We start from the raw sequence: 27,099 nt of genomic DNA on the forward strand, positions 1-27,099 counted from the left end.
CAACCAAAAATAAACAATTAGTAAAAAGCTTTAGTATAAGTATGTCCTAAATATTGCAAGGAACATACTTGCATTAAAAAATCAATTTTTGTTTAACTCAAGTTCAAATGGGACTGAGCATCTATATCTCATCTATGTGTGTGTGTGTGTGCACTAAATCTGGCAACCCTACATGGGGAGAGTAAGCACACAGACCCTATCACCATGGTAAGAATATCCTGTAGCTTCAGGAGTAATGGAAATGGGCAGTTCATCCCAGGAGCAGATAAACATAACATGGATATATAAGAGGCTCCTAAAAGACTTGGCTGAAACCAGAGCTAAGACAGGTCATGCAGGGTATTCAGAGTGTTGAGGACGAACTCCCAACCTTGGAAGTGGATGATATCCAGGTCTTCTGCAGCCCGGGGTGGCCTGATGGAACCAGACTCCTGGGCTGGAGGCTCAGTGAGGTAAGAACTCTTTCCACTTGACTGGTTGGAGTCATGAGGAAGGGCTGACCAGTGACCAAAAAGGGGCACATCACTTCTCCTAAAGGTTTTCCTGATCCCCAGTCTTGACTTTGACCCAGGCTTGTGTGCTCAGTACTATATCTTAATATTTTCATTCCCAGGATTCTGTGGGCCAAGAACACATCTGGGGATCCAGGTACTTTGGAAGTCAATGAAGTATAATGATGAGGAAACTGGGAATTTGAAAGACAATTTCCCAGACAGACCTGGGATGGTATGGTATCTTGACTCTGATATTAACCAGCTAGTGTATTCTTGGATACATTTCTTTGTGTGCCCAGTTGCTCAGTCATGTCTGACTCTTGACTCCATGGACTGTAGCCTGCCAGGCTCCTCTGCACATGGAATTTTCCAGGCAAGAATACTGGAGTGGGTTGCAGTTTCCTACTCTAGGGGATCGTCCTGACCCAGGAATTGAGCCCATGTCTCCTGAATTGGCAAGGGGATTCTTTACTACTCTATCATCTGGGAAACCCTCATTTATTTACCTCCAGAAAATTAATTACTTTGTCAAAAATGAAGATCATGGGACTTCCCTAGTGCTCCAGTGGTTTTAAGAATCTGCATGCCAATGCAAGAGTCATAGGTTCAAACCCTGGTCCAGGAACATTCCACATGCCACAGAACAACTAAACCCATATGCTGCAGCTACTGAGCCCACGCTTGCTAGAGCCTGTGCTCTGCAACAAGGCATGCCATCACAAGATGCCCGTGCACCGCAACAAAGAGCAGGCCCTACTTGCCACAACTAGAGAAAGCCCACACATGACTACAGAGACCCAGGAGAGCCATAAATACAAATGAGGATCATGGCAGTACCTGCCCATGCTGGGTAGGGATGCTGCCAAGTCACTGAATGAGATGGTACTTTCGAAGTGCTGGATACAGGAGCAGGTATTCACTAGATGGTCACTAAATGACACACAGCATCCTTGCTGTTGCGTCATCGGCTGGCTGTGGTCAGGAAGGAGGGAGCCCAAGAAGAGAAGTAGAACCAGCACCCTGGTCAGGCCTCCGTAAGCTGGCAGACTGTGAACAGAAAGGGTGCTCTGGCCACTTCAAAATGTATCTGGTTTATGTTATTTATTAGTTAAAAATTTAATTATATGAATTGGGTAGGGACGTGCCACCAGGGATGCTAAGTAATTAGAAATTAAGGAAAGACTATGGATTTGTGTTCCTGAATTGATTCCACCAAAACATACCCAGGTAACAGGAAATTAAGTTTAATGTCTGCACGTGCCAGCAGAATGTGGCACAAAAATTCAGAGGATTAAAAGGCAGAAGAGAGCCCCGGGAGGCTCTCCCAGCTGCCATTTGACAGACTAGCTCCCGGGGCTTCCCTGGTGGCTCAGTGGTAAAGAACTCATCTGCCAAGGCAGGAGACACGGGTTCAATCCCTGGTCTGGGAAGACCCAACATGCCGCGAGACAACTAAGCCCATGAGCTGCAACTGCTGAAACCGACATGCCCTACAGCTTGTGCTCTGCAACAGGAGAAGCCACCGCAGCAACTAGAGAAAGCCTGTGTGCAGCAGTGAAGACCCAGCACGGCCACATGGAAATAAATAAATCTTCAAAAATAGGGACTGGATCCCTGAACCGGAGACAGTAATAAGACCAGATACCTTGATCACAGCTCTCAGAATCAGATGGGAAGCGTGGACGAGACTGGACATCCAAGACCTGGGTTCGATTCTCAGACATGTGACCAGCAGGGATAAAAAAAAACTGAATGGCAGGGCTGGGGCGAGGCTCAGAGGAGGGGGTACCTGTGAAGCCGGGTGGTCCTTCAGCAGATCCCCCTGCTAAGAACAAGTCTCCTTAGGTGACTGAGGAGAACCTCTCCTCAGACAGAGAAACAAGTTTGTCCCCAAACCATTTCTCCATGGCAACAATCACCACACCATACTGAAATGATGGTTTCAAGTTTCTGAAGGTTCCCCAGTAGGATCCTCTGTCTTACTTGCTTGTCTCTATCCTCTCCGCATCACCTCGTATCTAGACACCAGATAGAGGCATTAAGTATCTAGAAAATCGGATGTTTAGTCACTAAGCTGTGTCCCACTCTTTGTGACCCCATGGACCCCATCAGACTCCTCTGTCCATGGGATTTTTCACAGCAAGAATACTAAAGCAGGTTGCCATTTCCTTCTCCAGGGGATCTTCCTGACCCAGGGGTCAAACCTGTGTCTCCTGCAATGGCAGGTAAATTCTCTACCACTGAGTCACCAGGGAAGCCCAATCTAGAAAATATACTTAATATATGTTTATTGAACTGGACAGAACTTATATAGACTCACAGCAAACACTTCCTCAAGGGAGGTGCAGATGGAGCACTGTAGCAATTAAAAACAGGGGATAATTTCTTCTGGCTATAGAAGATCAGAGAAGATACCCTGGAAAGTTCAGAAGTTATTAATACAAGGCTGGCTAACACAGTTGATGCAGACATGGTAAAAAGAGGTTCTGAGCAAGGAACTCTTTATACAATGTAGACCAGCGGGCACATGACAAGTCTGAAGAGGAATGGGATGAGATAATACATCCACAGACCAAAGCCACACGATCATTTACAGAAAGAAAAAAAAAAATCTGCATTCTTTTTAAAAACACAGAGTGCCAACACAGACTCATTTGCCCCTTCCTGAGCTTCTGCCACTCAGCTGTTTCATCAGTCAACTCACTTCCTCCTTATCTATTCATTGCCATTTCCCAAACCTGATTTGGGCACCATACATGTTTGTGGCTGGCTATTTTAAATATTTCCCATCAGCTGCAAGCAAGATACCTATTTATCTTATTGCTGCAAGCAGAGCTGAAATGATCTGGCATCGCCACGAGGCAGACAGTTATTTCATGCCCTGCTAATTCCTAACGCGGTAACTACAATATTGCTCCTACTTTTAAAAGAGGTGCCTTTTTTTTTTCCTTCTTAATATGTGGCCTAAGTGTCCAAATAAAGAACCTCACTTCTAATAAGGCCAAGTCCAATAACATAACCTTGCCTACCACTGCCACGTTCCAGATGGGGCATTGAGTTTTCAGGCGTTCAGTTGAGAAGTCAAAGCAGTTTTCCATTCTTTCAGGCAGCACAAACAGGTCAGCAAAACAAAACTCTCTCTTTACTGCTGAAAATTCCAATCAGAGGTGATGGCGGGCCTTTCTGCTGGGCGGATGGTTCAAACGAGGGGGTTCCTTTCCACCTCGGAACAGGCTCAGGAGGGAGCTACCCACGGTCAAATCAACAACCTCTGGTTCAAGTCAACAGCCCACTGGTTCTAAAGGCAGGATGTCTATGGCTAGGAACACCTTGTGACCAGAGCAGAGAGAGCCTTGTCCCCAGGGGTTGGGCATCTGGTGTGCAAAGGGCTGGAAGAGACGCTGACACGTTGTGAGTCTGGGCACCTGTTGCTTTAAATCATCTTAGCTATTTTTCAACAGCCTCTGTCTCTGTCCACTGATACTCCCCATCCCTGCCTTTCTGTCTCTGTCCACTGATACTCCCCATCCCTGCCTTTCTGTCTCTGTCCACTGATACTCCCCATCCCTGCCTTTCTGTCTCTGTCCACTGATACTCCCCATCCCTGTCTTTCTGTCTCTGTCCACTGATACTCCCCATCCCTGCCTTTCTGTCTCTGTCCACTGATACTCCCCATCCCTGCCTTTCTGTCTCTGTCCACTGATACTCCGCATCCCTGCCTTTCTGTCTCTGTCCACTGATACTCCCCCCTGCCTTTCTGTCTCTGTCCACTGATACTCCCCAGCCCTGCCTTTCTGTCTCTGTCCACTGATACTCCCCACCCCTGCCTTTCTGTCTCTGTCCACTGATACTCCCCACCCCTGCCTTTCTGTCTCTGTCCACTGATACTCCCCATCCCTGCCTTTCTGTCTCTGTCCACTGATACTCCCCCCTGCCTTTCTGTCTCTGTCCACTGATACTCCCCATCCCTGCCTTTCTGTCTCTGTCCATTGATACTCCCCACCCCTGCCTTTCTGTCTCTGTCCACTGATACTCCCCAGCCCTGCCTTTCTGTCTCTGTCCACTGATACTCCCCCCGCTGCCCTTCTGTCTCTGTCCCCTGATACTCCCCCCTGCCTCTCTGTCTCTGTCCACTGATACTCCCCCCTGCCTCTCTGTCTCTGTCCCCTGATACTCCCCCTTGCCCTGCCACTGCCTGGCCCCTCCAGCACCTGGCTCCTCCATGTCTAAAAGTCTGCTTAGGCACCTCTGTGCCCTCCTATCCAGCCCTCAGGAAGCCCCAGTTGTGAGCCTGATTTTTTTTTTTTTTTTTGTCCCCACGAGATGGTGAGTGTTCTTGATGACATTACTGCATCTTCAGTACCTTTCCCAGTGATGGTGGGTAGAAAGTATTCAACAGCAGGCTGATGAACAAAGGGTATGTGCTGGACTTGACCCAAAACCCTGCCAGAATGCGAGGGCAAGTGCTTACACGGTAGAGCCAGGCGGGTCTTGGCTCAAGTCCCAGCTCCACAATGATTCAGGGCGGGATGTGGAGCAAGAAGCCCTCTCAAGGCGCCATCACTTCATCTGTGAAGTGGGTGTAACAGTGTGTATCTGGCATGGATGTTTTGAGAAAGGTTGAGCGAGATAGCATACCTGGCATATAGGAGATTCATAAGCCTGCAGCCAGGTGTGGCTCCTGGTATGACAGCGGTCCCCAAACTTTTTGGCATCAGGGACGGGTTTTGTGGAAGACAATGTTTCCACAGGCCAGGGAGTGGGGTGGGGATGGTTTGGGAATGATTCAAGCACATTTACTTACTGTGTACTTTATTTCTACTATTATTACATCAGCTCTGCCTCAGATCATCAGGCATTAGATCCCGGAGGCTGGGGATCCCTGTGTGATGGGACCCCCTGTGTGATGGGACCCCAGCAGTAAGGGTGCTGGGAGGTCGACAGCCTGGATTCTGAGACACTGGGCACTTTCAGGAGAGAGGTGTGCAGACAGGGCTGAAGACAGCCAGAGAAGAGCATCGTGAACTTGAAAAGTGCTCTTCTAGCTCAGCTCGAAGAACATCTCCCTGGGCTGACTTCACCCAGCACATCCCAGCCGTGGTGTGGCGATCCCAGGGGCACGGGGTCATGAGATGTACCTCTCTGCTCTCCAGGAATACACCCCACCTCCCTGCCAACAACAGCTCGTCTCCCCCACCCAGGCCCCAGGTAAGCAGGCATCAATCTACCTGGAGAGCAGGACCCGTTTTAGGCAGGCCTGCTGAGATTTCATCTCACGAAACATTGACACCACAACCACATTCTTTTTTTCCTCCCAGCCAACCTCTGTCATCCCTAGAAACCTTATCGAGCTGGCTTCCCCTTGGCTTACAGACAAGACAACTAATCATGGACCTAAGAGCTCAACAGCCTCCAAAGCAGCTGCCCCCATCCTGGGCCAGGATGAGAAAATCAATGTGCCTCTGAATCGCTGTCTGTGCCGAGGGCCCCAGCCTCTGAGAACAAAAGCATCCAGGCCTCAAGCAGTTCTGTGAACAGGGCTGGAAGTTTTCCTGGCCTGAGGGAAGGCTTACAGCAAGTGATGTGTTAAACGGTGGATCCAAATATCTTTATCATGCCCTTGAACAGAGGAAACTGGGCGGGTGGTAGAAAAATCACAGCCCCAAGACCCGAGCAGGGCTGTCTGCCTCACCCAGCAGTAGGGGTAGCTGGCGGGTACCGTGTCTGGCATGATATAGGTACTCAGTCAACAGAAACTACTGGATTGAATCCAATGAAGAAGAAAGTAAAAGTGTTAGTCACTCAGTCCTGTCCGACTCTTTATGACTCCATAGACTGTAACCCGCCAGGCACCTCTGTCCATGGAATTCTCCAGGCAAGAATACTGGAGTGAGGTGCCATTCCCTTCTCCAAGGGATCTTCCCAACCCAGGGATCAAACCTGGGTCCTCCTCATTGCGCGCAGATTACCATCTGAGCCATCAAGAAGGACTGAAAAAGGAAGAAGGGCCCAAACTGGGAAGCCCCTCCCCTTGCGAGATTCCAAACCCACCTATGCTCACATGGCAGTTTCCCAGATGCAAAGGACCACCTGCCTCCTGTCCCTGCAAGGACCACTAGGCTTCATCACTGGTCTAGCTCAGAGCAAAGGCAGGAGAAATGCCACTCACAAGTGGGACTTGTCTTGCCAGAGAAGCCTTCCTTTGGGACTGTTTACAAATCCTGCCCAGGGTAGACAATCCACAGCAGAGAACTTCCATGAACACCAGAATGAATGAGCTCATCCCCATGAGTAACTGAGAACAATCCCAACTCACACTGAACGGGGTACCTTCTTTCACCTAGCAGCAATGAGAGGCACAGAAGAAACGGTCATTCTCAGTGCTAATGGGAGGGCAGTTGGCACAACCACTTGGAAGCAATTTGGCCATATCCAGTAAGATTGAGGGGCTTCCCAGGTGGCACTGGGCACCTGTCTGCCAATGCAGGAGATCCAAGAGACGCAGGTTCGATCCCTGGGTCAGGAAGATCCCCTAGAGGAGGAAATGGCAACCCACTCTGGTATTCTTGCCTGGAAAAATCCCATGGACAGAGGAGCCTGGTGGGCTACAGTCCATGGGGTTGCAAAGACTCAGACATGACTGAGCAACTGAGTAAGACTGAAAATTCTCAGACCCTACACCCAGCAATGCCAAGTCTTGCACAAGCAGGCAAGGATCATAACATTGACCCAAACATCATAATGTTGGAAAACTGGAAAGAATCCAAAGTCCACCCACCAAGTAGGGTCTCAAATGCTCCTAAGCTGAATACTCCAGAACAGTTCAAAGGGATGAGGGACTCTCAGAATCACATGGCTAAATGAGAAAGGTAAGCCAGGAAACACTATGGAAGTTAAGACACACAGTCCCAGCCAACTGTAAGACCTTAGCTTACAGGAAGCTTCTTCCCACCCAGGAAACTTCTCTGATTATCCCAGGCCACTCTGAACCCTCCGGACATGCCTCTTTAAAGCTCAGCCTTCCATACTGCTCAGAACTGTTAGTGACTTTTAGGTACGTACATGGCTACCTCCTCAATTTGAAGGCGAGTTCTTGAAACACAGAACACTGCTCCTATTTTCTCAGTAGACACCACAGGGCCCTCCCTGCACAGGATAGGGCCACAGGTAGGCGTTTGCTGATCAACTCAATGGGACAGCTCCCCAGACTCATGGGATCAGCCACCGCATCTCATTGGGTGAGCGCCTCACTCTCACTGTGGGGTCTCACTGGGGGGCCTCACTCTCCAACAACCTGAAAACACACCCCTTGTGATGCTGCCAAGGCTCCTCCAAGCCAGCCTCCTGTTACTACCTCCCCCCCCGTTACTACCTCCCCACTGCCACTCATGCCTGGAAAGTCATGGAAACCCGCCACCACCTTGTCCATCCATCCCCTTCCTCAGTGGTCTGAGGGTCCAATCCACCTCCCCGCCACGTCTACACATTAGCCTGCAGGTAAGGAAGCCACAAATAACTCCAAACATAAATGTGGCCTAAAAATACCCATAAATCATTCTGATTCCATCCAGTGACGAATCTAATTTACAACACGAAGGAAGAAAATGAACACTGGGGCTTTTTTTCCCCTGAGCTTTGGCTGCTGCCAAGCCAGAATCCCACCCCACTGTTATTAACACTTACAACCAGAAATTCCAGAGTTACATAGCATGGAGATGAAATCTACCAGATGCCTGTGGGCACAGGGGCTGAGGGCCATGGTTTGGGTGTGAATTCTCACAGCCTGGGTGGCCCTTAATTAGGGGCTCCACCCACACTTGTCACTTTCTACCTATCCCTTCATCAGGGGAGATCAGAGCAAAGTCCCGCCTTCCTCTGGTCCCCTAACAATGGCTAATCTGTTTGCACAATCACCAGCCACAGTCCAGGAGTTGGGTCTGGAGCAGCCTGTTGAGGCAATCTGCATTTGAATGTTCTCTGCAGTCACTTCTTTCTGGGCTGTGCAAGCAATGAACCCAGGAGAACAGAGGGAACTGGGGTTTCTCCTACCCCAGCTTTTTCTTTGTTCATCACCATAAAGCATTGTTATTGGGTGTTGTTAAAAAAATGCAAAAGCATAAAACAAAAGTTATCTCTCCCTGTGGGGCAATATAATAAAAGCCATTGGATGCTATTTTTAACAGCCATAAAAGCACATGATTAATATAGAAAAAGTCGTAATGACAAAGTGCGTCACAAAGAGCATCAGCGTGGAGGGTGAGCCGTTGAACTAGAGTGGGTCCCCGCCATCAATCCTGATACACTGGAGGACCCGAAGTGCCAGTGGACTCCGGGAGGCCCCTTTCTGGCCACTGTGAAATCCCAGGTGGATCGCAGCCAGCTTCTGGTCCTGGTCCAAGACAGAAGCTGCCAGACTCCTGGGAAAGATCCTTTACGAGGATCAGCAAGAAAAGCAGAGAAGTGGGTGCTCTCACCAACTTGCAGGCCAAGACGCACCACGATTCAAGCTCTCTCTCTCCTGCTATGACATGTGGCTCGGCCCCTCAAACAATGGAAAAGAGGAACAAGGGGACTGTCTCCATGGCTCCCTAAGGGTGAGAACACGCGGGGTCAGGGTGATACCAAGGAAACCAGACCATACCCTGTCTTCCCGCAGGCCCCAAACTGAAGTTGGCACAACATTCCAAGATGTTCTCTGCAGCGCCCACCTCTGCCCCAGCCTTGCAACACACCTTGTTAGCCCATCTAATGATCTTCAACATCTGCAAGCTCCCCGAGGCTGCAACACCCAGAGGGAAACAGAAGGGTCTGTCAGTAGAGGGAGGGAAGACAGGTTCTGGTTGGGGGCCACTGGTTCCCAGGGGACACGTTCAACTGAGCACCACCTGCAGAGGAAGATGCCACACACAGCTCCCCATTCCCTCACAAACTCTCAAGGTGGCTCCTTGGGATCTGCAGGAACCTTGAAGATCCCAATGTATATGCCAAGGACTCTCAAGAATCAGAAACACCCTAGTTAAATCTGATTTCATGGAAATCGTAAATGGAGACTATTAGGGTAAGAAGGTAGGAAAAAAGAGAAACAACAAACGGGGTCTTGGCAAACAAAAATGCCTTTGAACAAGAAGGGGCTGGCATCAAATGACCACAGAGCAATTCCATCCTCTTGCAGCCTGGAATTGACATTCATGGAACAAGAGAGCTTTTCTGTTCTTTACCTCCACTCCCTGGACCTTCAGTTTCATGTGGTCCTCTCTGGTCGTTTTGCCATCTTTCCTCTTTTTCCAGCAATACCCATCTTTCCTGTATTTCACTTTCTTCCTGTTGTAGAGGATCATGGAGCCATTCTGGGGTCTGGAAACAACAAATGGTTAAGTTACCAAGAGAACCAAGCAAGAAAAAAAATTTATGAAGAAAGATATCATAGACCAGTAAAAGTCTCTACAGAAAAGCAATATTCCACATTTGCTGGAACATAATTTTTCACCTTTTATTGCAGCTCCCTGGATTAACCGTGTTTTACAGCCAGCCAAAATTTGCTTGTGGATTTGGTACCTAATGAATTAAATGTGTCAATGATAGGCTTAAAAAACATCCCCTTAGTAATATCCACCGTCTAATCAGGATATACGATGTGGGGGCCTGAGCTCTGCCCTGAAAAGCAGGAAAAAAGAGAGAAAGCAAAAAAAGCCGGGGGTGTTGTCGCAGCCTGCAATATCTTATCTCTTGTGGAAAGATTTTCTGCACATCTTTTAATCCATCACCCTACATTAGGAAATAAATAAGTTTAACGCAGACACTAGATGACTATGTTAAACGCAGACCAGTGGAAGAACTAGACGCCGAGGCCAGATGCTCTGATTCATTGCCTGCATTTAGATTCCTGCTGGATGGGGAAGAGCCCTGCAGCACTTCTTCCCAAGCAAGCTAAGTACCTGATTTTTTCCCATTTGGGCTTCAGCTGTCAAAGGGCTCAGTACCGCCAGGTAATCTGTCTATTCTGTCCACGACCATAGTAAGTTAGAAAAATAGTTACCCACATGCTCATGCTAAGAGCGGGAGGGCTGTTCTTTGTGCCCTTTAAAAAGAACAAAGAGAATTTTCCTGAAAGACCTCAAGTATCAACCACAGAGAGCAAAAGATGTTTACACTCATCCTCAGAGCCAAGAAGAAAGTGAAAGTGTTAGTCACTCAGTAATGTCCCTCCAGGCTCCTCTGCCCGTGGGATTTCCCAGGCAAGAATACTGGAGTGAGTTGCCATTTTTTTTCTCCAGGGGATCTTCCCAACCTAGGGTTTGAACCCAGGTCTCCTGCATTGTAAGCAGATTCTTTACCATCTGAGCCACCAGGGAAGCCCCTCATAGCCATTGCCTTGATATATTTTGGTTTGGGGACATCAAGGAAACAAAGAACTAAACTCTCCTGGCAGCTGAGGGCAGGTGTTGTGGCAAACCTTCCAGAATAAAGTTCCAGTAGCTGTAGCCTGGAACATCCTTCAAGGAAGATGCCTCTGAAAGCTACAGCACACGGTACACCCACCCTGGTCAGCTCAGTGTCCCTCTCTACCTGAAGGCTCTGCACAGGGAAAGGAAAGGCCAGTGATCTGAGCACCCAGGGGACCACAGAGGTCTTCTAGCTCCCTCCTAGCCAGTGTGAGACAGCTCCTGACACAAACAGGGCAAAGCAAGGGCTTTCCTCTTTTTTAATTTAATTTAAGTTTTATTCCTTAGCTGCAAGACATGGCATGCTGGATCTTAGTTCCTTGACCAAGGATCGAACCCACACCCCCTGCAGTGAAAGTGTGGAGTCTTAACCACTGGTCTGCCAGGGAAGTCTTTTTTTTTAAATCAATATGTTTTTTATTGAAGCATAGTTGATTTGCAATGTTGTGCTAACTTCTGCTGCACAGCAAAATGATTTAAGTATACATACATATACCCTGATGCTAGGAAAGATTGAAGGCTAAAGGAGAAGAGGGTGGCAGAGGATGAGATGGTCAGATAGCATCACCAACTCAACAGCCATGAATCTGAGCAAACTCCAGGAGACAGTGAAGGACAGGAAAGCTTGGTGTGCTGTAGTCCATGGGGTTGCAGAATTGGACAGAACTTAGCGACTGAACAACATATATGTATGTATATATATCCATATATATATATATATAAACACATGTACATTTTGGGGGGCTTCCATGGTGACTCAATGGGTAAAGAATCACCTGCAATGCAGGAGCTGTAAGAGATGCAGGTTCAATCCTGCCTGCAATGCAGGAGATGCAAGAGATGCAGGAAGATCCCTGGAGGAGGACATAGTAACCCACTCCAGTATCCCTGCCTGGAGAATCCCATGGACAGAGGAGCCTGGTGGGCCACAATCCACGGGGTGTCACAGAGTCAGACGCGAATGAACATGCATGCATACATTTTTAAAAATACTCTTTTCCATTATGGTTTATCATAGGATATTGAATATAGTTTCCTGTGCTATATAGTAGGATCTTGTTTATTCACTCTCTATATATAAAAGCTTACATCTGCTAACTCCAACCTCACACTCCATCCCTCCCCCAACCCCCTCCCCCTTGGCAGCCACCAGTCTGTTCTCTGTGCCCAGGATTCTGTTTCTGTTTCATAGATTCCTCCTGATGCAAGCTGGCTGCTGTGTCTGTGCTGCAGTAGAGGTGAGGAAGTAGGCAACCAGTCTTCCCTGGGGCCCAGGGCAAAAGCCCCAATCCCATTCTTTTCTTTTCTTTTGAACTATGGGCCATTTCACAATTGGGCACAGACCACTGACTATTGATCTCTTACTATTCCATTGTCTGTAGGGAAGAAAAAAATCACTCTAGGGTGACAGCGGCTAATTGTAGTTCCCACCCAGCCGGGTGGTATCGTTCAGCGGCCAGGTGATGACTAACCATCGACTCCATTGGAAATTACAGACTTTCAGCAGTGACTCCCAGCACTTCATTGTTTGCCGATCACTGTGCAATTGGTTTGTGTCAGTGTTGGTTTCCTCCCTGAAGTCTGCACCGACTAAAACAATCTGGAAACAGCTCGGCACGCTTGTCACAACCTGTCAGCTGATGATATCTGTCTTGCTCTTACCAGTCTGTATTGAAAACCTTACAGTTCTCTTTCATTTCTGAATGGCAGGAAAGCTGGAATCCGGGCCCCACTGTGCCAAGCCCTTTCCACTGCAGCCCTGTTCTCATATTCAGAGAGCCAGCTCCCTAAAAGACCCATTAGAAGGACCCTGAAGTCCAACAGCTGCACTTACCCACTTCCCAAGGACTAAGCAAAGAAGACATCCCATCAAATAGATGGGTGCTGCTTGTCTTGTCCCCTCCAAAGAAAAACAAAGACACCCACGAGAGTGTTTCAGGGACACCCTCCATCCCAGAAAACTCATCTGTTGGAGAAGATGTGACATTAATCCTATCGGCTTCTAGTGAGCTAAGACAGGATTTGTGATTTGTTCTGTCCTCTTGGCCTTCCTAAACATGGTCAATGACCCTCTGCAGTGTCTTCAGGCCAACTGTCCCCAGATCATAAATGGTATGACCCAGAGAGAGTGGGCATCCGCAGATACCATCACATCCACAGTCAGAACCACAATAGCACCCACTGAGGAAATCTGCCTTCTGGTGACCCGCCCTTTGCTTTCTGGAAGGGCGAGGGGCCCTGTCATCCAACACTTCTGGCAGGACATAATCCCACAGGGAACCTAAGTGTCCAACTTAAATGGCCTTAATAAATGGAATCATCATTTTAACTTGCAATAATGAGCAACCTAATAGTGTTTAATCCACCACTCTGATTTTATTAGAACTTGCTCTGCTCTGCGTGATGGGGAAGGTCCCTCCGCCCACAGTTCACAGGTCCTGAGGACAGAGAGGGAAAGCCAGAGGGCTGCAGCGGGGCTCATGTGCCCCCCCATTGCAAAGAGAATGGGGCTTCCCTGCCTCCCAGAGAACACTCAGGAGTAAAAGATGCAGGGGGGAAGATCCAAGGAAGGGGTGGAGGCTGGGGCACTACTCTGGGGGGAAGGAGAGGTGGGCTAGACCCCATGAGAGGGGTCCCATCAAGGGAGAACTATAGTAAGTTTCATTTCTGCCTAAAAGGGAGCACCCACTTGAGAAGAGCAAAGAAGTGGGAATGGATTTGAGGACAGAGGGTGATGCAACTGCAAGGAAGCTGCACGGAAAAATCGATCCATTTTGTCTTTTACGTTACCAGCTCCCCGTGAGCACCAGCTCTAGGGGGAGCACGCCATGTGTGGTCTAGGTTTGCTTCTGTTTCTACATCTACAACTCCATCTGTGCTCAAGTCACTCAGCCATGTCTGACTCTTTGCAACCCTGTGGGCTGTAGCCCACCAGGCTCTAGGTTCCATGGAATTTTCCAGGCAAGAATACTGGAGTCGGTAGCCATTTCCTATACTTGCATCTGTATCCATATCTGCCACATCTGTCTCTCCATCCCTGTCTACATCTATACCTATATGTATGTCTACACCTATGTCTGTTTCTGAATCTATGTCTACGTCTGTATCTGTATCTACATATACTTCTTTATCTATGTCATTTTTTTCATCCTCATGGCAACCCTATGAAGTAGCTACTATCACCATCCCCAACATAAAGATGAGGAAATCAACTCTTTCTAGCCAGAAGGTGACCGAGCAGGAGTCCCTTGGAATCACTGTGACTCCAGAGCTTCCTCTGAGGCATAGACTGAGGGGCCAGTCCAGGTTTGAATCCTAGTTCTGCCCTACTGGCTGGGGGGAACCCTGATGCCCTGAAAGCACCCCTCATCCAGCAGATGAGGACTTGGGGGTTTCCTTCCAGGCTTCCTCACTTCCTGTTTGGGTGGAATAATATGGAAGCCATCCAGACCTCCTTGTAAGCTCCAGTCGCCCACAGTGGTGACTTGCAGGGGAAAAGTACCTTTTTTTGGTATGCCTCCCCTTCCGCTCTCACATGCAGATTCCTCCTCCAGTGTTTCCTGGGACCACCTCTCAAATAAACTGCCTGTACTGAAATCCTCATCTCAGGAGCCCCAGCTGAGAGATACTGAACTAACAGTGACAGTATAAGAGAGTCTGGGAAAAACAATCCAAGTCCTCCGTGGCAGCAGGGAGGGGAACATCAAAGGAAGAAAGGTGAGCATCCAGGAGCTTCATTCTCACCAGGGAGGTTTCTAGGCAAGAAACCTTTCAATCGGATAAACCTATCTAAAGGGCAGTAACAGAGCTGCAGACACAGAGAACAAACTTGTGGACACAGTGGGGGAGAAAGAAAGTGGGATGATTTGACAGAGTCGACCTGAAACATATACATTACTGTATGTAAAGTAGATGGCCAGTACGATCCAGGGAACACAAAGGCAGTGCTCTGTGACCACCTAGAGGGCTGGGAGGTGGGAGGGAGGTTTAAGAGGGAGGGGACATATGTACACCTATGGCTGATTCATGTTGCTGTATGGCAGAAACCATCCCAATACCATAAAGTAATTATTCTCTAATTAAAAATAAAATTAAATTAAGAAAGAAACATTTTAATCTAAGAAACTAATAGTTAGCAAAGCCAATAATGCTCTGTGCAATATAGTAAAAAGATTATGAGATCAATGGAAAGACTATTGCAGATCATCAAACTAAAGAAGTAGGTGTAAAATTAAGATACATAATCAGTAAAATAGATATATGCTTATATAATAGCTTATATGTGTATGTGTGTGTGTCATATACACATACCCACATGTGTGCACACACACAAATAAGACAGGAGTGTCGGAAGTCTCCATTAATTGAGAGAAAAAGAAAATTAAATACCAAGGCATACATTTAATAAGAAATTCCCAAAACCTAAGGAGAAAAACTATAAATATCAAAAAGACACAAAAGTAGTTTTCAATAAATGAAGAAGAGTAACATGTTCTTGGTTAGGAAGCGTGAGGATCATAAAAATGTCAATCTTCCCAAAGTTAATTTATCAATGTAATGTAATGGAAACAAGAATCCCAACAGAGTACTTTTTCTGTGTCTAGAAAAATGTATTATAAAATTCATCAGGAGGGGAAAGAAACACCAAAGAGAGCCAGAAAAACTTCAATAAGGAGGACTGAGGTATACAGGCCCATCCTAACAGCTATTAACACATTCTGTAAAGCCTCTATATTTTAAAAAGTATGGAATCATCATACAAATAAATAGCCAACAGAACAGAATAGAAACTCCAGAAATAGTCTCACTTATACACGCAAATTTAATATATAATAAAGGAGGCATCTCAAGTCAGTGCGCGAGGGAGACTGACTTTTTAATAAGTGATGTTGGCATGTGGCGGAGAAGGCAATGGCACCCCACTCCAGTACTCTTGCCTGGAAAATCCCATGGACGGAGGAGCCTGGCAGGCTGCAGTCTGTGGGGTCGCTAAGAGTCGGACACGACTGAGCGATTTCACTTTCATTTTTCACTTTCATGCATTGGAGAAGGAAATGGCAACCCACTCCAGTGTTCTTGCCTGGAGAATCCCAGGGATGGTTGGAGCCTGGTGGGCTGCCATCTATGGGGTCTCACAGAGTCGGACACGACTGAAGCGACTTAGCAGCAGCAGCAGCAGTTGGCATGTGGAAAAAGAGAAAACTGAATGGATCCTTCACACCTTACAGTGACATAAATTCCAAATGGACTAGAGATTTAAATGCAATACTTTATTTTTTTGGACTCCAAAATCACTGCAGATGGTGATTGCAGCCATGAAATTAAAAGACGCTTACTCCTTGGAAGGAAAGTTATGACCAACCTAGATAGCATATTCAAAAGCAGAGACATTACTTTGCCAACAAAGGTTCATCTAGTCAAGACTATGGTTTTTCCTGTGGTCATGTGTGGATGTGAGAGTTGGACTGTGAAGAAGGCTGAGCTCCGAAGAATTGATGCTTTTGAACTGTGGTGTTGGAGAAGACTCTTGAGAGTCCCTTGGACTGCAAGGAGATCCAACCAGTCCATTCTGAAGGAGACCAGCCCTGGGATTTCTTTGGAAGGAATGATGCTGAAGCTGAAACTCCAGTACTTTGGCCACCTCATGCCAAGAGTTGACTCATTGGAAAAGACCCTGCTGCTGGCAGGGATTGGGGGCAGGAGGAGAAGGGACGACAGAAGATGAGATGGCTGGATGGCATCACTGGCTCAATGGACGTGAGTCTGGTGAACTCCGGGAGTTGGTGATGGACAGGGAGGCCTGGCGTGCTGCGATTCATGGGGTCGCAAAGAGTCAGACACGACTTAGCGACTGAACTAAACTGAACTGAACTCTAGAAGAAAATGCAGGTGAATTTCTCTAACCTGAAAGTGGAGAAAACTTTCCTAAACATGATTTTTAAAGATCTAGTAACAATATGTGAAAGGTATATCTGATCACATAAAAATAAAGCTGCCAGACTGTTTTCCAAAGCAATTGCTTTGGAATTTTTTTACAATTTTACATTCCCATGAGAAAAATATGAGAGTTCCAAAGTCTCCCCACCCTCCCCAACAGTTGGCATTGTCTGTCTTTTGGATTATAGCCATCCTAGTGGGTGTGTGGTAGGATTTTAATTTGCATTTCCCTAATGACTAATGATGTTGAGCATCTTTTCATGTCCTTATTAGCAATTCATGTAATTTCTTTGATAAAATGTCTATTTGAATCCTTTGCCCATTTTTAATTTAGTTGTTTGTCTTCTTCTTTTTGAGTTGTAAGGGTTATTTACATAAAATCTGGTTACAAGTCCTTCATCAGATTTGTGATTTGCAAATATTTTCTCCCAATCTATGATTCTTCTTTTTAAAAATTGTTTCTTTTAAGGAGCAAAGGGTTTCAATTTTGATGGAGTCCAACTTATCAATTCTTTCTTGTATGAATCATGCTTTTAATGTCATGGGGTTTCCCTGTTGGCTCAGATAGTGAAGAATCTGCCTGCAATACAAGAGACCTGGGTTCGATCCCTGGGTCAGGAAGATCCCCTGGAGAAGGGAATGGCAACCCAGTCCAGTATTCTTGCCTGAGAAATCCCAAGGACAGAGGAGACTGGCAGGCTACAGTCCTTGGGGTCACAAAGAGTCAGACATGACTGAGCAACTAACATTTTCACTTTAGTGTCATACCTAAGAATGTTTTGCCTAATGCAAGGTTGCATTTTCTTCTAAGAGTTTTATACTTTTACCTCTTACATTAAAGCCAATGATGTGTTTGAGTTCATTTTTGTATACAGTGTGAGGTAAAGGTCTAAACTGGTTTTGGGCACATGCATATTCAATTGTCCCAGTACCATTTGTGTTTTTTTTTTTAAAGGACTCTCTTTTCCCCCACTGAATTGCTTTTGTACCTTTGTTGAAAATAAATTGACCATAAACATAAGGTTTTATTTCTGGACTTCATATTCTACTCTACTTTTTATCTTTATGTCAATACTATAATGTCTTGATTGTTGCAACTTTATAGTAAGTTTTAAAGTCAGGATATAGTCCTCAAACTTTGTTCTTATTTCTCAAAATTGTTTTGGCTGTTCTAGGTCCTTAATATTTCTGTATACATTTTAAGATTAGTTTTTTCTTTCCATTTTGTCAATGAAAAGAAATCTTGAAATATATACAGAAATACGACAAACCTAGAATAGCTAAAATTTTTGGAAAAAATAAGAACAAAGTTGGAGGACTTATAGTAAAAAATATTTCCAAATTATATGACCAATGAAGGGTTAATACCCAGCATATAGAAATAGCTCATACAACTCAACATCAAAAAATCAAAAAACCCAATTTAAAAATGGGCAGATGACCTGAACAGACATTGTCCAAAGGAGAAATACAGATGGGCAATGGGCACATGAAAAGATCTCAATATCACTAATCATAAGGAAAATGCAAATCAAAACCACAGTGAGATAGCACGTCTCACCAGTAAGAATGATCATCATCAAAAAGAACACAAATAACAAACGGTGGCGAGGATGTGGAGAAAAGGGAACCCTTGTGTACTCTTGGTGGGAATGCAAATTGATGCAGCCACCATGGAAAACAGTATGGAGATTCCTCAAAACACTGAAAATAGAACTGCTGTATGACCCAGCAATTCCACTCCTGGGTATATAACTGATAGAAAACAAAAATACAAACTCAGAAAGATACACGAACCCCAATGTTCATAGCAGTATTACTTACAATAGTCAAGATGTGGAAACAACCCAAGTGCCCATCACAGGTGGATAGATTAAAAAGATGTTGACTCATGTATATGTCAGTCACAAAAAGAATGAAATTTTGCCATTTGCAGGAACATGCATGGACTTGAAAAGCATTACACTAAGTGAAATGTTAGACAAAGACAAATATTGTATGATATCACTTATACATCAAATCTAGGAAATACAACAAACTACTGAATACAATAAAAAAGAAGCAGACTCACAGATACAGAGAACTACTTTTAGTGGTTACCAGTGAGAAAAGGGAAGGGGCAAAAGGCAATATAGGGGTAAGGAATTAAAGATTCAAACCATTATGTATAAGACAAGCCATAGGGATATACTGTACAACACATGGAATATAGCAAATATTTTATAATAATTTCAAATGGAGTATAACTTTTAAAAGTTCTTAATCACTATATTAAATATCTGTAATTTATATACTATTATATACATTTATGGAGAAGGCACTGGTGACCCACTCCAGTACTCCTGCCTGGAAAATCCCATGGATGGAGGAGCCTGGAAGGCTGCAGTCCATGGGGTCGCTGAGGGTCGGACACGACTGAGCAACTTCATTTTCACTTTTCACTTTCATGCATTGGAGAAGGAAATGGCAACCCACTCCAGTGTTCTTGCCTGGAGAATCCCAGGGATGGGGGAGCCTGGTGGGCTGCCGTCTATGGGGTCTCACAGAGTCGGACACGACTGAAGTGACTCAGCAGCAGCAGCAGCATATACATTTATATATTATATATTATCATATATTAACTATACTTCAATTTTTAAAAAAACATTCATTTGACATTTTCTGCAACAACAACAAACAAGCCCACAGGGATTTTTATAGGGGTTGCATTCAGTCTTGAAATCAGTTTGGAAATAACTGCCATTTCACAATATTGACTGCTCTAATTGCTTCCAATCACAGAACATAAGACTGTCTTCCACTTATGTAATCTTTAATGTCTCTGTAAGACTTTGTAGTACAGGTTTTACACTTTGTAAATTAATCTAAGTACTTTATTCTTTTTGATGCTATTGTGAATGGAATTGCTTTCTTAATTTCATTTTTGGATTGTTCATTTTATTGTATAGAAATACAATTGATTTTGTATGTTGATCTTGTTTCCAATGACCTTGCTAAACTTATGTATTAGTGCTAGGAACTTTTTTGTAGATTCCTGTAGATATTCTACATATATAATAAAGTTATTTGTGAATAAATATTGTTTCGCTCTTCTTTTCTATTCTAGATAGCTTCAATTCTTTTTTCTTGCCTTATTGCACTGGCTAGACCCTCCAGTAGAATGCTAAATAGAAGTGATAAGAATAAACACTCTTGTTTTATTCCTCATCTTAGAGGGAAAATATTAAGGACTCAAGAACCAACTTGAAGAGGCTCCCACTAACCAAAGACGGGACAATATGAACATCAATAATAGTAGTAACTGCAATGGATTAAAACCTCTTCAGTTCAGTTCAGTTCAGTCGTTCAGTCGTGTCTGACTTTTGCGACCCCATGAATCACAGCACGCCAAGCCTCCCTATTCATCACCAACTCCTGGAGTTCACCCAAACTCATGTGCATCGAGTCAGTGATGCCATCCAGCCATCTCATCCTCGGTCGTCCCCTTCTCCTCCTGGCCCCAATCCCTCCCAGCATCAGAGCCTTTTCCAATGAGTCAACTCTTCGCATGAGGTGGCCAAAGTATTGGAGTTTCAGCCTCAGCATCAGTCCTTCCAATGAACACCCAGGACTGATCTCCTTTAGGATGGACTGGTTGGATCTCCTGGCAGTCCAAGGGACTCGCAAGAGTCTTCTCCAACACCACAGTTCAAAGCATCAATTCTTTGGCACTCAGCTTTCTTCACAGTCCAACTCTCATATCTATATATGACCACTGGAAAAATCATAGCCTTGATTAGACGGACCTTTGTTGGCAAAGTAATGTCTCTGCTTTTGAATATGCTATCTAGGTTGGTCATAACTTTCCTTCCAAGGAGTAAGCGTCTTTTAATTTCATGGCTGCAATCACCATCTGCAGCAATTTTGGAGGCCCCAAAAAACAAATTCTGACACTGTTTCCACTGTTACCCCATCTATTTGCCATGAAGTGATGGGACCAGATCCCATGATCTTAGTTTTCTGAATGTTGAGCTTTAAGCCAACTTTTTCACTCTCTTCTTTCACTTTCATCAAGAGGCTTTTTAGTTCCTCTTCACTTTCTGCCATAAAGGTGGTGTCATCTGCATATCTGAGGTTATTGATATTTCTCCTGGCAATCTTGATTCCAGCTTGTGCTTCTTCCAGCCCAGCATTTCTCATGATGTACTCTGCATAAAAGTTAAATAAGCAGGGTGACAATATACAGCCTTGATGTATTCCTTTTCCTATTTGGAACCAGTCTGTTGTTCCATGTCCAGTTCTAACTGTTACTTCCTGACCTGCATATAGGTTTCTCAAGAGGCAGGTCAGGTGGTCTGGTATTCCCATCTCTTTCAGAATTTTCCACAGTTTATTGTGATCCACACAAAGGCTTTGGCATAGTCAAGAAAGCAGAAATAGATGTTTTTCAGGAGCTCTCTTGCTTTTTCCATGATCCAGCAGATGTTGGCAATTTGATCTCTGGTTCCTCTGCCTTTTCTAAAACCAGCTTGAACATCTGGAATTTTACAGTTCATGTATTGCTGAAGCCTGGCTTGGAGAATTTTGAGCATTACTTTACTAGCGTGTGAGATGAGTGCAGTTGTGCGGTAGTTTGAGCATTCTTTGGCATTGCCTTTCTTTGGGATTGGAATGAAAACTGACCTTTTCCAGTCCTATGGCCAATGTTGAGTTTTCCAAATTTGCTGGCATATTGAGTGCAGCACTTTCACAGCATCATCTTTCAGGATTTGAAATAGCTCAACTGAAATCCATCACCTCCACTAGCTTTGTTTGTAGTGATGCTTTCTAAGGCCCACTTGACTTCACATTCCAGGATGTCTGGCTCTAGGTGAGTGATCACACCATCGTGATTATCTGGGTCGTGAAGCTCTTTTTTGTACAGTTCTTCTGTGTATTCTTGCCACCTTTTCTTAATATCTTCTGCTTCTGTTAGGTCCATACCATTTCTGTCCTTTATCGAGCCCATCTTTGCATGAAATGTTCCCGTGGTATCTCTAATTTTCTTGAAGAGATTTCTAGTCTTTCCCATTCTGTTGTATTCCTCTATTTCTTTGCATTGATTGCTGAGGAAGGCTTTCTTATCTCTCCTTGCTATTCTTTGGAACTCTGCATTCAAATGGGAATATCTTTCTTTTTCTCCTTTGCTTTTCACTTCTATTCTTTTCACAGCTATGTAAGGCCTCCTCAGACAGCCATTTTGCTTTTTTGCATTTCTTTTCCATGGGGATGGTCTTGATCCCTGTCTCCTATACAATGTCACGAACTTCCGTCCATAGTTCATCAGGTACTCTATCAGATCTAGTCCCTTAAATCTATTTCTCACTTCCACTGTATAATCATAAGGGATTCAATTTAGGTCATACCTGAATGATCTAGTGGTTTTCCCTACTTTCTTCAATTTAAGTCTGAGTTTGGCATAAGGAGTTCATGATCTGAGCCACAGTCAGCTCCCGGTCTTGTTTTTGCTGACCGTATAGGGCTTCTCCATCTTTGGCTGCAAAGAATATAATCAATCTGATTTTCACATTGACCATCTGGTGATGTCCATGTGTAGAGTCTTCTCTTGTGTTCTAAAACCTCTTAAACATATTTAAATCCACAAGTTCATATATGATCTTAAAGCACACAAGCAAAAAACTGATTATTGGAGGATGCCAAGATTGCTGGGAGAAATACCAATAACCTCACATATGCAGATGACACCATCCTTATGGCAGAAAGTAACGAACTAAAGAGCCTCTTGATGAAAGTGAAAGAAGAGAGTGAAAAAGTTGGCTTAAAGCTCAACATTTAGAAAACTCAGATCGTGGCATCTGGTCCCATCACTTCATGGCAAATAGATGGAGAAACAGTGGAAACAGTGGCAGACTTTATTTTGGGGGGCTCCAAAATAACTGCAGATGGTGACTGCAGCCATGAAATAAAGAGACTCTTACTCCTTGGAAGAAAAGCTATGACCAACCTAGACAGCATATTAAAAAGCAGAGACATTACTTTGCCAACAAAGGTCCATCTTGTCAAGGCTATGGTTTTTCCAGTGGTCATGTATGGATGTGAGAGTTGGACTATAAAGAAAGCTGAGTGCCAGAGAATTGATGCTTTTGAAATGTGGTACTGGAGAAGACTCTTGCAAGTCCCTTGGACTGCCAGGAGATCCAACCAGTCCATCCTAAAGGAAATCAATCCTGAATGTTCATTGGAAGGACTGATGCTGAAGCTGAAACTCCAATACTTTGGCCACCTGATGCAAAGAGCTGACTCATTTGAAAAGACCCTGATACTGGGAAAGATTGAGGGCAGGAGGAAGACAAGGGGATGGCAGAGGATGAGATGGTTGGATGGCATCACCGACTCGATGGACATGAGTTTGAGTAAGCTCCAGGAGTTGGTGATGGACAGGGAAGCCTGGTGTGCCGCAGTCCATGGGGTTGCAAAGAGTCGGACACACCTGAGCTGAACTGAACCGAAAGAAAATCAACCCTGAATATTCGTTGGAAGGATTGTTGCTGAAGCCGAAGCTCCAATACTTTGGCCACCTGACATGAAGCGCCAACTCATTGGAAAAGATCCTGGTTCTGGGAAAGATTGAAGGCAAAAGGAGAAGGAGGCAGCAGAGGATGAGATGGTTAGATAGCACCACCGATTTAACGGGCATGAATTTGAGCAAATTGTGAGAGATAGTGGAAGACAGAGGAGCCTGGTGTGCTACAGTCCATGGGATTGCAAAGAGTCAGACATAACTTAGTGATTGAACAACAACAACAATGAATTAATAGGTTATCAACAGTGACTGACATCACAAAAGAAAAGCAGATAGTGTGTGTCCCCGATGGAAGAACATTTTGCTGTATCAAAAAAAAGAAGAAGCTTGAAATTATTCTGATCTCCTAAACTAACTCCCATTTTATCAGCTCTATAGACGGCAGATAAACACAGTAAAAAGGACACCTTGGGAATATAGACAGCAAATTCCAGACTGTAGGAAACTCTATAGGACAAATGACCTGACTTCTTCAACAAATTTAACAACAAAAAGAGTAGAGTGGGGAAAGTGTGAACATATAGAGTAAAAGAGACAAAGAGATAAGTCAACCAGTCACAATGTATAAATCTTACTTGGGTACTGAGTCAAACAAACTTTGAAAAAAAAGGATGGGGGTATTTTTGCAAAATTGGAATTTTGAACAATGATTGGATACTTAATGATGTTTAGAATTATTACTAATTTTCAGAGTGACAATTTTAGTGCAGAAGTATTTTTAAGGTGATCATGTACAAATACTAGAGAAGGAAATGGCAACCCACTCCAGTGTTCTTGCCTGGCAAATACCATGAACAAAGGAACCTGATGTGCTACAGTCCACAGGGTAGCAAAGAGTTGGCCACCACTGAGCAACTGAGCACATGCACATATACACCAGGGGTTCCCAGGCGGCTCAGTGATAAAGACTCCAACTGCATCTCTTGCAGGAGATGCAAGAGACGTGGGTTCAACCCCTGGGCCGAAAAGATCCCCTGGAGAAGAAAATGGCAACACATCCAGTATTCTTGCCTGGAAAATCCCATGGACAGAGGAGCCTACCAGGCTGCAGTCCATGGAGTAGGGAAGAGTTGTACATGACTGAGCATGCATATATATGTGTGTATATATGCACACACACATGTATATATGTGTGTGTGTGTGTGTGTGTGTGTGTATACATCAGAGAAGGCAATGGCACCCCACTCCAGTACTCTTGCCTGGAAAATCCCATGGATGAAGGAGCCTGGTAGGCTGCAGTCCATGCGGTCGCTAAGAGTGGAATACGACTGAGCGACTTCACTTTCACTTTTCACTTTTATGCATTGGAGAAGGAAATGGCAACCCACTCCAGTGTTCTTGCCTGGAGAATCCCAGGGATGGGGGAGCCTGGTGGGCTGCCATCTATGGGGTCTCACAGAGTCGGACACGACTGAAGCGATGTAGCAGCAGCAGCAGCAGTATGTGTGTGTGTGTGTATATATATATATATATATATATATATATATACATATATATATATATATATACTTTTCATTTTCATGCATTGGAGAAAGAAATGGCAACCCACTCCAGTGTTCTTGCCTGGAGAATCCCAGGGATGGGGGAACCTGGTGGGCTGCCGTCTATGGGGTTGCACAGAGTCCGACACGACTGAAACGACTTAGCAGTAGCAGCAGCAGAGAGAGAGAGATGCCTATATGTATTAGAGATATATACTGTAATATTCACTGATGAAATTATACAGTCTAAGGTGTGCTTCAAAATAATGTGCGTGGTTGGTTGTGTGTGTGGATGAGACAAGACTGGTTGTCTGCTGTCTCCCACAGTTGAAAGTAGGTGATAAGTATATGTAGTTGATTATACTAGCCTTTCCACATTTGCAGATATTTGAAATTTTCCATAATAAGAAGTTTTAAAAAAGAAGATGCTGATGGAATTTAGAGCGAACCCTTGGTAACATCTTAAGTCTTGACTCATCTCTGATGAGCTGTGTGACCTTGAACAAATTACTTGATCTCTCTGTCGAAGTAGACACAATATATACAAGCTCCCCAGCATGCTGCAGGCCACAGAATACATATTCTGCGTGACTCTTGATGATAATAAACTTGGCTCCCTTTTGCAGGGTTCCCTGAAGGAATCTTGGGCTTCCCAGGTGGTGCTAGTGGTAAGGAACTCGCCTGCCAATGCAGGAGACATAAGAGATGAGGAGGGTTCAATCCCTGGGTTGGGAAGATCCCCTGAAGGAGGGCGTGGCAACCCACTCCAGTATTCTTGTTTTTTGTTTTTTTTATCTTTTTTAAAATTTTTAATTGGAGGCTAATTACTTTACAACATTCCAGTAATCTTGACTGGAGAATCCCCATGGACGGAGGAACCTGGCAGGTGGCAGTCCATGGGTTTGCAAAGAGTCAGACATGACTGAGTGACTAAGCACAGCACACACAGCCAAAGTACTGGAGCTTCAGCTTCAGCATCATTCCTTCCAATGAGTGTTCAAGGTTGATTTCCTTTAAGATTGCCTGGTTTGATCTCCTTACTGTCCAAGGGACTCTCAAGAGTCTACTCTAGCATCCCAGTTCGAAAGCATCAATTCTTCTGTGCTCAGCTCTCACATCCATACATGACTACTGGAAAGACCATAGCCTTGACTATATGAACAATGTCTGGGTGACTTCTAAAACAGTAAGCATCTCCAAAGAACTTACCTTTGTCCAGCTGGAACCCAAGCCCTAGGCAGACTCTTCTGTTCTTGTCCTTGCCTTTGGTCACATCCCTCCCACAATGAGGCACATGGCAGGGACCTGCTACAGGAAAATGCTGTCCATGCAGTTCTAATGGCCTCCTGGCCCTGACCCCAAATGTAAAACAGGCCCCTGTGACAAGGCACAAATGCAGTGCCCTGGAGCCACGGCTGCTACTCCTGAAACAGTGCTAAATCTCCGTTCTAGTGGGCAGTTAGGAAATGAGAAATGCCACCCCTAATTGCAGCTCACATATTTATGTACCCACACCTTTCTTCCTGATCTTCTCAACATAGAACAACCTGATTTAAATGCACCATTACAAGTACACAGCCTGGTCCAAAATGTCAATAATGAGCATGGCAACAATTACTATGACAACAAGAGGCTCTGTTTACGGTGTGTCAGACACAGAGGAAAGCCCTTTACACCCATTTCTCAACCTAATCCCACAACCACTTTTGTGGGTGGGTATTGTTACCCTCATTTTCCAGGTGAGAAGGTCTGAGGCACAGCGAAAGGAATTAACTTTCCCAAGGTCACACAGCTCATATGGGCAGAACCGGCAAGCCACCCACTGCACCCCTTCCCAGCATCTTGCTATGAATCCCCAGCACATCCCAGGGACCCTCTCTCCTTCTCTAGCAGCAACGAGCCAGGGCATTTTCAGAACCCCCGAGAGCCATTCAACGCTTCATACAAAGAAAGGATCATTTGAGCTTGATTTAAATTGTTCCTATAGTTCTTCCTTTTGTTGCAAGGGGAGGAAAGAAACCTGGAAAAGGAATGTCTCCCCTGCTTATCTCCCTCGCACACAAACCCAGCGAGAGTGGTAATTGATGGCGAGAGCATAGCAAGGTTGATGGGACGCCAAACGGGACCCCGAGACTCCACGGCGACAGCTCAAGTCTCACGGGAAGGGGCTGGCTTATTACCTT

General features: G+C 45.1%; 1 protein-coding gene across 4 annotated transcripts in view; it reads right to left on the bottom strand.

Annotated features, from left to right (window-relative positions):
* CAMTA1 (calmodulin binding transcription activator 1) overlaps nt 1-27,099 on the bottom strand; it is a 992,196-nt gene that overhangs the window by 500,716 nt on the left and 464,381 nt on the right. For all 4 annotated transcript variants that reach the window (XM_061382858.1, XM_061382860.1, XM_061382864.1 and 1 more), the window contains one exon: nt 9,713-9,848. In XM_061382858.1, coding sequence (XP_061238842.1) covers nt 9,713-9,848 — 136 coding nt within the window. The remainder of the gene's footprint in view (nt 1-9,712; nt 9,849-27,099) is intronic.

Source organism: Bos javanicus, chromosome 16, assembly GCF_032452875.1.
Source record: "Bos javanicus breed banteng chromosome 16, ARS-OSU_banteng_1.0, whole genome shotgun sequence".
NCBI lineage: Eukaryota > Metazoa > Chordata > Mammalia > Artiodactyla > Bovidae > Bos > Bos javanicus.